Here is a 13,611-nt window from a genome sequence, read left to right as displayed (position 1 = left end):
GGGTGGGGGCAAGAGTGGTGGGCATGATGCTGTTCAAAATGCTAATAGGACATCTAGCTAAGTCCCTGGGTTTTAAATTCTATAGAATGAAATTCATATTAAGGTTACATTTTGATATAGTGGTAAGTGAAAACATGATGGTAAGAGTTTAAGCATATTGATGATGGTATTATTAAGTAATTCCTGTACAGAAGTGAAAATAAAGAGGTAGGAAAGATACCCAGGTCAATAAAATAGGTATGAATAACAATAGGGAGTCATGAAACTCCAAGATCCATTCAGGCAGTGGGAGTAGTGTAAGTTGGGTACAAATTGAAGGAGATGAGGGGTCAGACTTGAAGTTGGAAGTACCTGTTATGGAGCCAGATTATAAGAAGTTTATAAGTGGCTTAGATTGTGAAAAGCTCATTGAATTGTCTGGATTCTCTGCTTTATGAATTAGGACCACAAATTTTGGCTTACACATATGAGTGGTTTCTGAGTTGATAATTTAGTCTATCCACAGACAAAATGACTAATGCAGAGAAAGTTATTTTACATATTAATTTTGTAGTTATGTATACATAAGAGTTGGAATATATTTGATAATTTCCCCTGATATCTTCTTAGATTTTTTTTTAATTTTGATATAATTTTTTATTTTTTATAAACATATATTTTTATCCCCAGGGGTACAGGTCTGTGAATCACCAGGTTTACACACTTCACAGCACTCACCAAAACACATACCCTCCCCAATGTCCATAATACCACCCCTTTCTCCCAAACCCACTCCCCCCAGCAACCCTCAGTTTGTTTTGTGAGATTAAGAGTCACTTATGGTTTGTCTCCCTCCCAATCCCATCTTCTTTCATTTATTCTTCTCGTACCCACTTAAGCCCCCATTTGCATCACCACTTCCTCATATCAGGGAGATCCTATGATAGTTGTCTTTCTCCACTTGACTTATTTCGCTAAGCATGATACGCTCTATTTCCATCCATGTTGTCGCAAATGGCAAGATTCATTTCTTTTGATGGCTGCATAGTATTCCATTGTGTATATATGCCACCTCTTCTTGATCCATTCATCTGTTGATGGACATCTAGGTTCTTTCCATAGTTTGGCTATTGTGGACATTGCTGCTATAAACATTTGAGTTCACGTGCCCCTTTGGATCACTACGTTTGTATCGTTAGGGTAAATACCCAATAGTGCAATTGCTGGGTCATAGGGCAGTTCTATTTTCAACATTTTGAGGAATCTCCATGCTGTTTTCCAGAGAGGTTGCACCAGCTTGCATTCCCACCAACAGTGTAGGAGGGTTCCCCTTTCTCCGCATCCTCGCCAGCATCTGTCATTTCCTGACTTGTTGATTTTAGCCATTCTGACTGGTGTGAGGTGATATCTCATTGTGGTTTTGATTTGTATTTCCCTGATGCCGAGTGATATGGAGCACTTTTTCATGTGTCTGTTGGCCATCTGGATGTCTTCTTTGCAGAAATGTCTGTTCATGTCCTCTGCCCATTTCTTGATTGGATTATTTGTTCTTTGGGTGTTGAGTTTGCTAAGTTCTTTATAGATTCTGGACACTAGTCCTTTATCTGATATGTCGTTTGCAAATATCTTCTCCCATTCTGTCATTTGTCTTTTGATTTTGTTAACTGTGTCCTTTGCTGTGCAAAAGCTTTTGATCTTGATGAAATCCCAGTAGTTCATTTTTTCCCTTGCTTCCCTTGCCTTTTGCGTTGTTCCTAGGAAGATATTGCTGCGGCAGAGGTCGAAGAGGTTGCTGCCCGTGTTCTCCTCAAGGATTTTGATGGATTCCTTTCGTACATTGAGGTCCTTCATCCATTTTGAGTCTATTTTTGTGTGTGGTGTAAGGAAATGGTCCAATTTCATTTTTCTGCATGTGGCTGTCCAATTTTCCCAGCACCATTTATTGAAAAGGCTGTCTTTTTTCCATTGGACATTCTTTCCTGCTTTGTTGAAGATTAGTTGACCATAGAGTTGAGAGTCTATTTCTGGGCTCTCTATTCTGTTCCATTGATCTATGGGTCTGTTTTTGTGCCAGAACCATGCTGTCTTGATGATGACAGCTTTGTAATAGAGCTTGAAGTCCGGAATTGTGATGCCACCAACGTTGGCTTTCTTTTTCAATATCCCTTTAGCTATTCGAGGTCTTTTCTGGTTCCATATAAATTCTAGAATTATTTGTTCCATTTCTTTGAAAAAGATGGATGGTACTTTGATAGGAATTGCATTAAATGTGTAGATTGCTTTAGGTAGCATAGACATTTTCACAATATTTATTCTTCCAATCCAGGAGCATGGAACATTTTTCCATTTCTTTGTGTCTTCCTCAATTTCTTTCATGAGTACTTTATAGTTTTCTGAGTATAGATTTTGTGTCTCTTTGGTTAGGTTTATTCCTAGGTATCTTATGGTTTTGGATGCAATTGTAAATGGGATTGACTCCTTAATATCTCTTTCTTCTGTCTTGCTGTTGGTGTAGAGAAATGCAACTGATTTCTGTGCATTGATTTTCTATCCTGACACTTTACTGAATTCCTGTATAAGTTCTAGCAGTTTTGGAGTGGAGTCTTTTGGGTTTTCCACATATTGTATCATATCATTTGCGAAGAGTGATAATTTGACTTCTTCTTTGCCGATTTGGATGCCTTTAATTTCCTTTTGTTGTCTGATTGCTGAGGCTAGGACCTCTAGTACTATGTTGAAAAGCAGTGGTGATAATGGACATCCCTGCCGTGTTCCTGACCTTAGCAGAAAAGCTTTCAGTTTTTCTCCATTGAGAATGATATTTGCGGTGGGTTTTTCATAGATGGTTTGATGATATTGAGGTATGTGCCCTCTATCCCTACACTTTGAAGAGTTTTTATCAGGAAGGGATGCTGTACTTTGTCAAATGCTTTTTCAGCATCTATTGAGAGTATCATATGGTTCTTGTTCTTACTTTTATTGATGTGTTGTATCACATTGACTGATTTGCGGATGTTGAACCAACCTTGCAGCCCTGGAATAAATCCCACTTGGTCGTGGTGAATAATCTTTTTAATGTACTGTTGAATCCTATTGGCTAGTATTTTGTTGAGTATTTTCGCATCTGTGTTCATCAAGGATATTGGTCTATAGCTCTCTTTTTTGGTGGGATCCTTGTCTGGTTTTGGGATCAAGGTGATGCTGGCCTCATAAAATGAGTTTGGAAGTTTTCCTTCCATTTCTATTTTTTGGAACAGTTTCAGGAGAATAGGAATTAGTTCTTCTTTAAATGTTTGGTAGAATTCCCCCGGGAAGCTTTCTGGCCCTGGGCTTTTGTTTGTTTGGAGATTTTTAATGACTGTTTCAATCTCCTTACTGGTTATGGGTCTGTTCAGTCTTTCTATTTCTTCCTGGTTCCGTTGTGGTAGTTTATATGTTTCTAGGAATGCATCCATTTCTTCGAGATTGTCAAATTTATTGGCGTAGAGTTGCTCATAGTATGTTCTTATAATAGTTTGTATTTCTTTGGTGTTAGTTGTGATCTCTCCTCTTTCATTCATGATTTTATTTATTTGAGTCCTTTCTCTTTTCTTTTTGATAAGTCTGGCCAGGGGTTTATCAATTTTATTAATTCTTTCAAAGAACCAGCTCCTACTTTCGTTGATTTGTTCTATTGTTTTTTTGGTTTCTATTTCATTGATTTCTGCTCTGATCTTTATGATTTCTCTTCTCCTGCTAGGCTTAGGGTTTCTTTCTTGTTCTTTCTCTAGCTCCTTTAGGTGTAGGTTTAGATTGTGTACCTGAGACCTTTCTTGTTTCTTGAGAAAGGCTTGTACCGCTATATATTTTCCTCTCAGGACTGCCTTTGTTGTGTCCCACAGATTTTGAACCGTTGTATTTTCATTATCATTTGTTTGCATGATTTTTTTCAATTCTTCTTTAATTTCCCGGTTGACCCATTCATTCTTTAGAAGGATGCTGTTTAGTCTCCATGTATTTTGGTTCTTTTCAAACTTCCTTTTGTGGTTGAGTTCTAGCTTTAGAGCATTGTGGTCTGAAAATATGCAGGGAATGATCCCAATCTTTTGATACCGGTTGAGTCCTGATTTAGGACCGAGGATGTGATCTATTCTGGAGAATGTTCCATGTGAACTAGAGAAGAATGTGTATTCTGTTGCTTTGGGATGAAATGTTCTGAATATATCTGTGATGTCCATCTGGTCCAGTGTGTCGTTTAAGGCCTTTATTTCCTTGCTGATCTTTTGCTTGGATGATCTGTCCATTTCAGTGAGGGGAGTGTTAAAGTCCCCTACTATTATTGTATTATTGTTGATGTGTTTCTTTGATTTTGTTATTAATTGGTTTATATAGTTGGCTGCTCCCACGTTGGGGGCATAGATATTTAAAATTGTTAGATCTTCTTGTTGGACAGACCCTTTGAGTATGATATAGTGTCCTTCCTCATCTCTTATGTATAGTCTTTGGCTTAAAATCTAATTGATCTGATATAAGGATTGCCACTCCTGCTTTCTTCTGATGTCCATTAGCATGGTAAATTCTTTTCCACCCCCTCACTTTAAATCTGGAGGTGTCTTCGGGCTTAAAATGAGTTTCTTGGAGGCAACATATAGATGGGTTTTGTTTTTTTATCCATTCTGATACCCTGTGTCTTTTGACAGGGGCATTTAGCCCATTAACATTCAGGGTAACTATTGAGAGATATGAATTTAGTGCCATTGTATTGCCTGTGAGGTGACTGTTACTGTATATGGTCTCTGTTCCTTTCTCATCTACCACTTGTAGGCTCTCTCTTTGCTTAGAGGACCCCTTTCAAGATTTCCTGTAGAGCTGGTTTGGTGTTTGCAAATTCTTTCAGTTGTTGTTTGTCCTGAAAGCTTTTAATCTCTCCTTCTATTTTCAATGATAGCCTAGCTGGATATAGTATTCTGGGCTGCATGTTTTTCTCATTTAGTGCTCTGAAAATATCATGCCAGCTCTTTCTGGCCTGCCAGGTCTCTGTGGATAAGTCAGCTGCCAATCTAATATTTTTACCATTGTAAATTTAATTTATAGGATTTCTTTTCCCGGGGTGCTTTCAGGATTTTCTCTTTGTCACTGAGACTTGTAAATTTTACTATTAGGTGACAGGGTGTGGGCCTATTCTTATTGATTTTGAAGGGCGTTCTCTGAACCTCCTGAATTTTGATGCTCGTTCCCTTTGCCATATTGGGGAAATTCTCCCCAATAATTCTCTCTAGTATACCTTCTGCTCCCCTCTCTCTTTCTTCTTCTTCTGGGATCCCAATTATTCTAATGTTGTTCGTCTTATGGTGTCACTTATCTCTCGAATTCTCCCCTCGTGGTCCAGTAGCTGTTTGTCCCTCTTTTGCTCAGCTTCTTTATTCTCTGTCATTTGGTCTTCTATATCACTAATTCTTTCTTCTGCCTCATTTATCCTAGCAGTGAGAGCCTCTATTTTTGATTGCACCTCATTAATAGCTTTTTTGATTTCAACTTGGTTAGATTTTAGTTATTTTATTTCTCCAGAAAGGGCTTTTATATCTCTTGAGAGGGTTTCTCTAATATCTTCCATGCCTTTTTCGAGCCTGGCTAGAACCTTGAGAATTGTCATTCTGAACTCTAGATCTGACATATTACCAATGTCTGTATTGATTAGGTCCCTAGCCTTTGGTACTGCTTCTTGTTCTTTTTTCTGTGTTGAATTTTTCCGTCTTGTCATTTTGTCCAGAGAAGAGTATATGAAGGGGCAAGTAAAATACTAAAAGGGTGGCAACAACCCCAGGAAAATATGCTTTATCCAAATTAGTAGAGATCCCAAATCGTGAGGGGGGAGAAAGTGGATAAAAAGAGGTTCAAAAAGGAAGAAAAAAAAAAGAAAAAAGAAAAGAATTAAAAAAAAAAGAAAAGAAAACACCTAAGAAAAATATAAAAAAGAAAAAATATATGTATTAGATAAACTAGTAAAAAATCGTTAAAAAAGAAAAAGGTAACAATTAAAAAAGAAAATTTTACCCAAAGGCGAGAAAAAAAAAACAAAAAATGAAAAAGAAAAAAATTAAATTAACCGCAAGACTAAAAAAAATCACAGGGAAAAAGCCATGAGTTCCGTGCTTTGCTTTCTCCTCCTCTAGAATTCTGCTGCTTCCTTGGTATTGAAACCGCACTCTTTGGTAGGTGAACTTGGTCTCGGCTGGATTTCTTGTTGATCTTCTGGGGGAGGGGCCTGTTTTAGTGATTCTCAAGTGTGTTTGCCCCAGGCGGAATTGCACCGCCCTTACCCGGGGCCGGGGTGAGTAATCCGCTTGGGTTTGCTTTCAGGAGCTTTTGTTCCCTGAGCGCTTTCCGTAGAGTTCGGGAGGACGGAAATACAAATGGCGGCCTCCTGGTCTCCAGCCCGGAGGAGCCGAGAGCCTAGGGCCACACTCCTCAGTGCGCGCTCAGAGAACCGCGCCCAGTTACTCCCGTCTGCCTGACCTCCGGCCGCGCTCCGAGCTCACCGAGCCTGCGACCGGTTCAAGGTCACCCCGAGCTGCGAGCTTACTGTCGGCTCTGTCTCTGTAGCCGGCTTTCCCGTTCCAATACCCGCAAGCTCTGCGACACTCAGACACCCCCGATCCTTCTCTGACCCTGCGGGACCTGAGGCCACGCTGACCCCGCGTGGGCTTTGCCCTGGTTTAGCCTCTGGAGCGATGTCCCTCAGCGGAACAGACTTTTAAAAGTCCTGATTTTGTGCGCGGTTGCTCCGCCGCTTGCCGGGAGCCGGCCCCTCCCCCTGGGGTCTATCTTACCGTCGCTTTGGATTCACTTCTCCGCTAGTCCTACCTTTCAGAAAGTGGTTGTTTTTCTGTTTCCAGAATTGCTGTTCTTCTCTTCGATCTGCCGATGGATTTTCAGGTGTTTGCAGTCTTTAGATATGCTATCTAGCTGATCTCCGGCTAGCTGAAGTAGTCTTGGCCTGCTACTTCTCCGCCATCTTGACCCCTCTCTTCTTAGATTTTTAAGAAGATTTTATTTATTTATATATTTGAGAGAGAGAAAGAGAGCACACGAGAGTGAGAAAGCAGGGAGAACAGCAGAGGGAGGACAAGAAGACTTCATGCTGAGCACAGAACCCAGTGTGGGGCTGGATCCCAAGGTCCTGAGATCATGATCTGAGCTGAAATGAAGAGTCCAACACTTAACCGACTGATCCACCCCTCTTCTTAGATTTTTTAAAGGTATTTGATGACTCCAGAAAGATGAAAAGTGAATTGAAATCTTTTCAGAGTAAAGTAATATTCAGAAGATTACCATATAATGTATCTTTATTTTAATGAGCCATTTTAGAGTCTTTGTGAAAAAGAGGCTGGATTTACAGTGATTTAACAAGTATAAACAGATCTTCATAAACCTTAGGGAGTCTTTCTCAAGCAATTTTGAATTATTTCTGCCCCAAAATTATGTCAGTGGAGACTTAGAAGGGTATAGGATATAGCCTCTGTATGTCTAAAAACATGAAGAACCTACTAACATCAGAGGATCCCCAAATATATTTGAATGGATTTTAATAACATAGTAACATGGGCTAACGCCAACAGTCTAAAATTTAAGAAAAGGCTAAGTATAAAATACTGCAAACTGGGAAGGAATAATTGAAAATGTAGAAGAAGGTGTAGAAAAAATCTACAGAACACGAAAAGGGAAAAGCTTAGGAACAATTCACATAAAGTCAAAACAGAACAAAGAAAAACAAAAGGTTTCTTTTGACTGCAAGATTATTAAGAGGCAATATGTGAAAAAAAAAAACTTTCAGTCTTATATGACTTAAAGAAGTGTAAGTCATAAGTAATTAGGGAGCGATATTTCAAAGGGATAGATTATATACAGCCTGATGTCAAAAGTTGGCAAGAGATTTTTTGGCAGATATCCTGGCAAGATAGACATCATTTAATTGCTCCTGAGGGAAGATCTAAAAAAAAAAAAAAAAAAAAAAGGACACTGAATCCAGAAATGAGAAGACTATGGGGCAATGTTGTATCTGTCTTTTAAAAGTTTTAAAGGATGTCATTTAAGGATCACATAGAGATGTTCAGTGCTGCTTCAGAAAGCGGATTTTGGGTAGAGGCTCTGAAAGGTGGGTAGAAGTTTCAAAGAAGCCAGCAATCAGGCATGTAGATGTTACAGAGAAACAAAAGGTAGCCTAATATAAAGAAAGAAAAAAAACTTTCTAACAAGGAGTCTTGTCCAAAATAACTTTGTAGTTGTCCCAAGAGCATTCAGCAAGTTCTCCTCACAAAGTCCTCATGGGATTGCCCTGGAGTTTTCCTTTGTTACAAAATTATAATTGACTTATTTTCAGTCCTCTCTCTGAGGGATTTTTCCGCCAAAAACTTTATTCTAAAAACTTTATGCTGCAATTCTCTGAAATATTTTCATGGGACTGGAAAAATCTTCGACGACCATGAATTCTGTCTGCTGCTATTTTTGTAGGACGTCAGGGACTGGGGAGTTTTGTTACTGGTCTTAAATTTCTGTTTTGTGGCCATCTTCATTCTAAGACCTGCAAAACACCTGAACATGGAGATTTTCATGCAGGTTGATTTCTTAGCTTCATTGGCTCTTATTTCAAATTTAGTAGGGAAATACCACTGTTCTTAAAGAGAAAGATTCTTAGTCCATCATCCTCACTCAGTGTTCAGGAAGATTGATACAACAGGTTTTCAAAAAAAATTATATTAAAGAAAGAGCAAACTTTAATAACAGGTAATGGAAAGTTATGGACCTATGGGCAATGGCACTAACAAAGAACATGGTCATGCCATGCTTAAGGAGGTTGTTATTTTGTTGGGGATTAAACATTGTTTGGGATGTTTAATTTTGTCATTGTCATTGATAGTTTTATTTTTAAAATACATCTTCTTTTCCAGATGAAAGGAAAAGAATTTGAATTTCTGTAGTGTCCCATGAACAAGTTTACAAGATAGAAAAGAAATATAAGTTCAGGTAAGAATAATTAAAAAGCAATTGTATCTATTTACTCACTCAATAAGATAACCATGAACATTTTATATATGGTTAAAAGACAGTTTTGGAGTATCAGAATGTGATATGCCATAAATTAAATCTATCAAGGTAAAAATAAATCTCAATGATTTATAGTCTATTGCTTGAAGAAAGACCATAACTAAATCAGACTGGGAATATGATAACTGAGGTTTAAAAGATAGTCTTAGTGATGTATATTCTATTATTTGTTTATCTCTCTTTTCCATTGCTCAGAAAGCTTCACAATCATAAAAATCTTCCATCATTGCTGTTTTGATTATTTTATACCTAGTACTGGCTATTTATCATTCGTTTATGAATAGAGGGGAATCTTTCATCAGCCTTAGTCTATAATTTTGTATAAAAGTGATAAGCAATATTACTTTACTGTATTTTATTACTCTAGGTTAGATCCATCTCCTTTTCCTTACAGGTACTCTGACAGCACTCTCTGAACCAAAAATTGTGACACAGTATCGTCAGAATGTAATATGGAACATTTAACGTCAGGATTGCTCTCAAAAGCCTGCCTAAACTAAGGTTCCTATGGTCATAGAACCTCATAGCTAAAAGTATTATTATCCACAGTTAAAAAAAAAAAACATGTTCTTTAAAAGGCAAGCAGTGAATTTATTTGCTTAATACTGGACATTTAGTGATGCATTAAATAAATGTAGTTGCAATATTATAATAAATACCTCATATCCAGGATCATATCATTCCACAAAGCTAGTATTGCTTTCAGTTCTTTTTTTTCTGTATAATCAGAGCCAGGCAAAATGCTTGGCCCATAACAGGTACTCAAAAATATTGAATAAACATATTAATGGATAATCAGACAGATGAAAATATATATCCTTGAAATATTGATAGTCTTTTTCATTGATGTAGTATCAAAAAATGACACGATTTGGTATAAGAACTTAAGATTTTTTCTTCTCCTCCTTCTTTGTAAATAAGACCAAAGGACAAGACCTACAAAGCTGGTGTCTCCTTGCAGAGAGAAGAGTTGCGAGTGAAAAAAGGTTAGCATGTCTTAAAAGGGCTTCCTATTTTCTTTAACTGTCCTCTTTTTCCCCATTCCAAACCAGCAAATGATGATTGGTGCTTGAAACTGCTCTGTTCAGTTTTTTGCCTAAAAAAAGTTTTGTTCTATTAGTTCTAGAATAAAATATCAGTATCTTCATGGGTGTTAAACTGTAAACCTAATTCATCTTCCTGCCTCCTAATAAAATGAAATTACTATACAATTACTTGAATGGATTTCCAAAATGGTGGGGCAGTAGAGTAAAGACTTAGAATAGTGCTATATTTCATTTGTCATTTGTTCCTCTTAATTTGAATCTATATGAATTAATTTCATGCCCTTCTTTGACAGAGTTGCTGGTAGAGGCAACAAATGAAAGAAGCAAAGAAAGTCATGAAGGCTTTGGGATCTGAGGGATTTTTGTAGACAGTCAACAAAAAAGTAAACCTCTTACAATTGAGGGAGTATAGAGAGTCAGGAGAAACTCTGAATACTCTCTAATTTTGATTACTACTGTATCACTCATATCAAGTTCAATAAAGACATTTTGTGGATCATTTGCTGGTTTTTCTTATCTGTGTACCTTTCCTTGAAAGCATAAGTTACACTTGCTTTAAATGCTACCAAAGGAGAAAAGATGTGTGAGGTCATCCTTAATTGACACCAAGTGTGTTGTTTCATAGGAAAATACAAAAATATCTCACATTAACCAATGTTGCCTTGATTGCTTAGCAGGTAACCCTAAATCAAATAGGTTAATTTAGATATTTCTAGAAAATCAAATTTTATTTTTAAAACTACTGAGCTTTGACCATCAGGTTAAGAGTTTAATAAAATGTGGGGCACCTGGGTGGCTCAATGGGTTAAAGCCTCTGCCGTTGGCTTGGGTCATGATCCTGGGGTCCTGGGATCGAGCCCAGCATCAGGCTCTTTTCTCGGCAGAGATCCTGATTCCTCCTCTCTCTCTCTCTCTCTCTGCCTGCCTTTCTGCCTACTTGTGATCTCTGTCTGTCAAATAAATAAATAAATAAAATCTTAAAAAAAAGAGTTTAATAAAACTTGCTTTTTAATCCAATACATTCTTTTTACATTTTGATTTATTCTTCACTTTGAAGTTTCTAATGTTTTCTCAAGTTTTGAAGTTGGAGATGACATGGATTTCTTGACAGATTTATACAGAGAAAAACAATATCAACAAACTTTACAGGATACAAATTCTAAAGGCATTGATCACATTTTATTTGCATTTAAATAAAATTAGACTTTTTCCGGAAGTTAAAGTCTGCTTTTATTTTTAAAGATATCAAATAAGACCGTTAACACCTTGGTAATTTACTTGCTGTTGTAAGAGCTCTTTTTGGTAGAAAGTTCATATTATTTTGAAAAGACTTTTTTTTTTTAAAGATTGTATTTATTCATTTGACAGAGATCACAAGTAGGCAGAGAGGCAGGCAGAGAGGAGGAAGCAGGCTCCCTGCTGAGCAGAGAGCCAGATGCAGGGTTCAATCCCAGGACCCTGGGATCATGACCTGAGCTGAAGGCAGAGACTAACCCACTGAGCCACCCAGGCACCCCTTGAAAAGAACTTTTATCTTTCTTTTGCTAGATTATTATTTTTACTGTTTTGAGTAAAGTATTATTACAAAAATGAATGTAAAATGATCAATGAAATTTAAGGAAGTGTCTTTTTCTTAGTATCAAGAATTAGACTTTAGTACTTTGAAATCACAAATGACATCTTGCAAACCATCTGTGTGACAAGATAGAAAGACATAAGGATGTATCAGACTTTGTTGTGTTGAAATTCACAGTAAACTTGAATACAAAATATTTCACCTTCAAATTCTAGTTAGAACCTTAACAGTTGTGTTGCCTTAATCAGTTTTGTTACCTTAGGCACATCAAATATCTCTCATCTTGAATTTTCTCATGTGTGTAAACTTAATGGGACTTAACTTGAAAGGATTCTGTCAACTATAAGTTTTTTTTTAAATGTAAAGTATTATATGTGATGGTAGAGAAATAATGGAAACTTCATCTGTTGACTTTCTATTGTACTTTAAAGCAGAAATTTGCCATGGGTGACAAGGGCGGAGACAACCATTCAGAAGTGACTGACTTCATTCTTGTAGGCATCAGGGTTCGTCCAGAGCTCCACAGTCTCCTCTTTCTACTATTCCTGATTGTTTATGGGATGGTTCTTTTGGGGAACCTTAGCATGATTGGCATCATTGTGACTGATCCCCGGCTGAACACACCAATGTATTTCTTCCTAGGCAATCTCTCCATCATTGACCTCTCCTACTCCACTGTGATTGTACCCAAAGCCATGGTCAACATCCTGTCTCAGAAAAAGACCATATCTTTTGCAGGTTGTGTGGCTCAGCTATTTCTTTATGCACTCTTCATGGTCACAGAGGCTTTTGTCCTGGCAGCCATGGCCTATGATCGCTTCATTGCCATCTGCAACCCACTCCTCTATACTGTCCGCATGTCAAGAAGCCTCTGTATGCAGTTGGTGGCTGGTTCCTATCTCTGTGGCTGGGTCAGTTCCATCCTTCAAATCAGTGTAACCTTCTCAATGTCTTTCTGTGCTTCCCGAGTCATTGATCACTTCTACTGTGATTCCAACCCAATTGAGAAGATCTCCTGTTCCAATATCTTTATGAATAAGATGGTGTCATTTAGTCTGGCTGTGCTCATTATTTTGCCCACAATAGTTGTTATTGTGGTATCTTACATGTATATTGTGTCTGCAGTCTTAAAAATCCGCTCCAGTGAAGGGAGGAAGAAAGCCTTCTCCACTTGCAGCTCCCACCTGGGGGTTGTAAGTTTGCTCTATGGGACTGTCTCCTTTGTCTACCTCACACCTCCAAGTAACCCTGAACTTCGTAAAGTGGCTTCTGTATGTTATATTTTGTTCACACCTATGCTGAACCCTTTAATCTACTCTCTAAGAAATAAGGATGTTAAAGATGCCATGAAAAAAGTCCTATGGAAGAAAAAAGTTGTGCTTTAAATCTGCTTCCACCTGTTCTACTGTTTCTTGTACCAACTGATTTTGTATCCTTGATCTTCTAGACTGAGGCATTTTAAAGCTCAGGTTTACTTAAAAAATAAAAAAACCCACCCCCTCAAGGAAAAATGCACCTCAACTGTTTTATTCCACAGCATTAATAACATCCTGTAAAGAAAGCTCCAAATAACATATTTACTTTTTCTCAAAGCAATATTAAATCTGAAAATTCTGGACACCATGGAAATCTACTGCATTTCTATAAAGGGTTATGTATTTTTCACTCTGTAGGCAGTAATATGCAAATGGGGAAGTATAGAATTTTATAGTTTTGCTTCCCTGTGTGAGTAAGTAAAATAGAAATGCAGAAAATACCTGATATAATGATTAACTTAGAAACTGTGTGACCCAGTGGTTTATATGCAAATGGTAGTTAGTATAAATGTTAGTGTTATGCTTTGGTTTCCATGTCAGGCAAAAGATAAGAGAGCATGTGAATATAATGAGGAGGAAAGGGAAAGGTAGAATAACCAGTGATCTTTGT

The 13,611-nt window shown here is 37.6% G+C and overlaps 1 protein-coding gene across 1 annotated transcript; it reads left to right on the top strand.

The window, feature by feature from the left end:
* Positions 1-12,128: 12,128 nt before the first annotated feature.
* Positions 12,129-13,070, top strand: LOC101680256 (olfactory receptor 9K2-like). The gene has a single exon (XM_004774514.1). It carries the CDS (start codon positions 12,129-12,131, stop codon positions 13,068-13,070), a length of 942 nt encoding a protein of 313 aa, XP_004774571.1.
* Positions 13,071-13,611: the final 541 nt, after the last annotated feature.

The sequence above is a fragment of the Mustela putorius genome, unplaced genomic scaffold, assembly GCF_011764305.1.
Source record: "Mustela putorius furo isolate JIRA1106 unplaced genomic scaffold, ASM1176430v1.1 tig00537227_pilon_pilon_pilon, whole genome shotgun sequence".
In the NCBI taxonomy this organism is placed as follows: domain Eukaryota; kingdom Metazoa; phylum Chordata; class Mammalia; order Carnivora; family Mustelidae; genus Mustela; species Mustela putorius.
Note: the sequence above shows the minus strand (reverse complement) of the source record. Positions and strands in the feature narration are given on the sequence as shown.

Coding starts and splice junctions, on each gene's coding strand:
- LOC101680256 (XM_004774514.1), top strand. CDS start 12,129: ATGGGTGACAAGGGCGGAGACAACCATTCAGAAGTGACTGACTTCATT.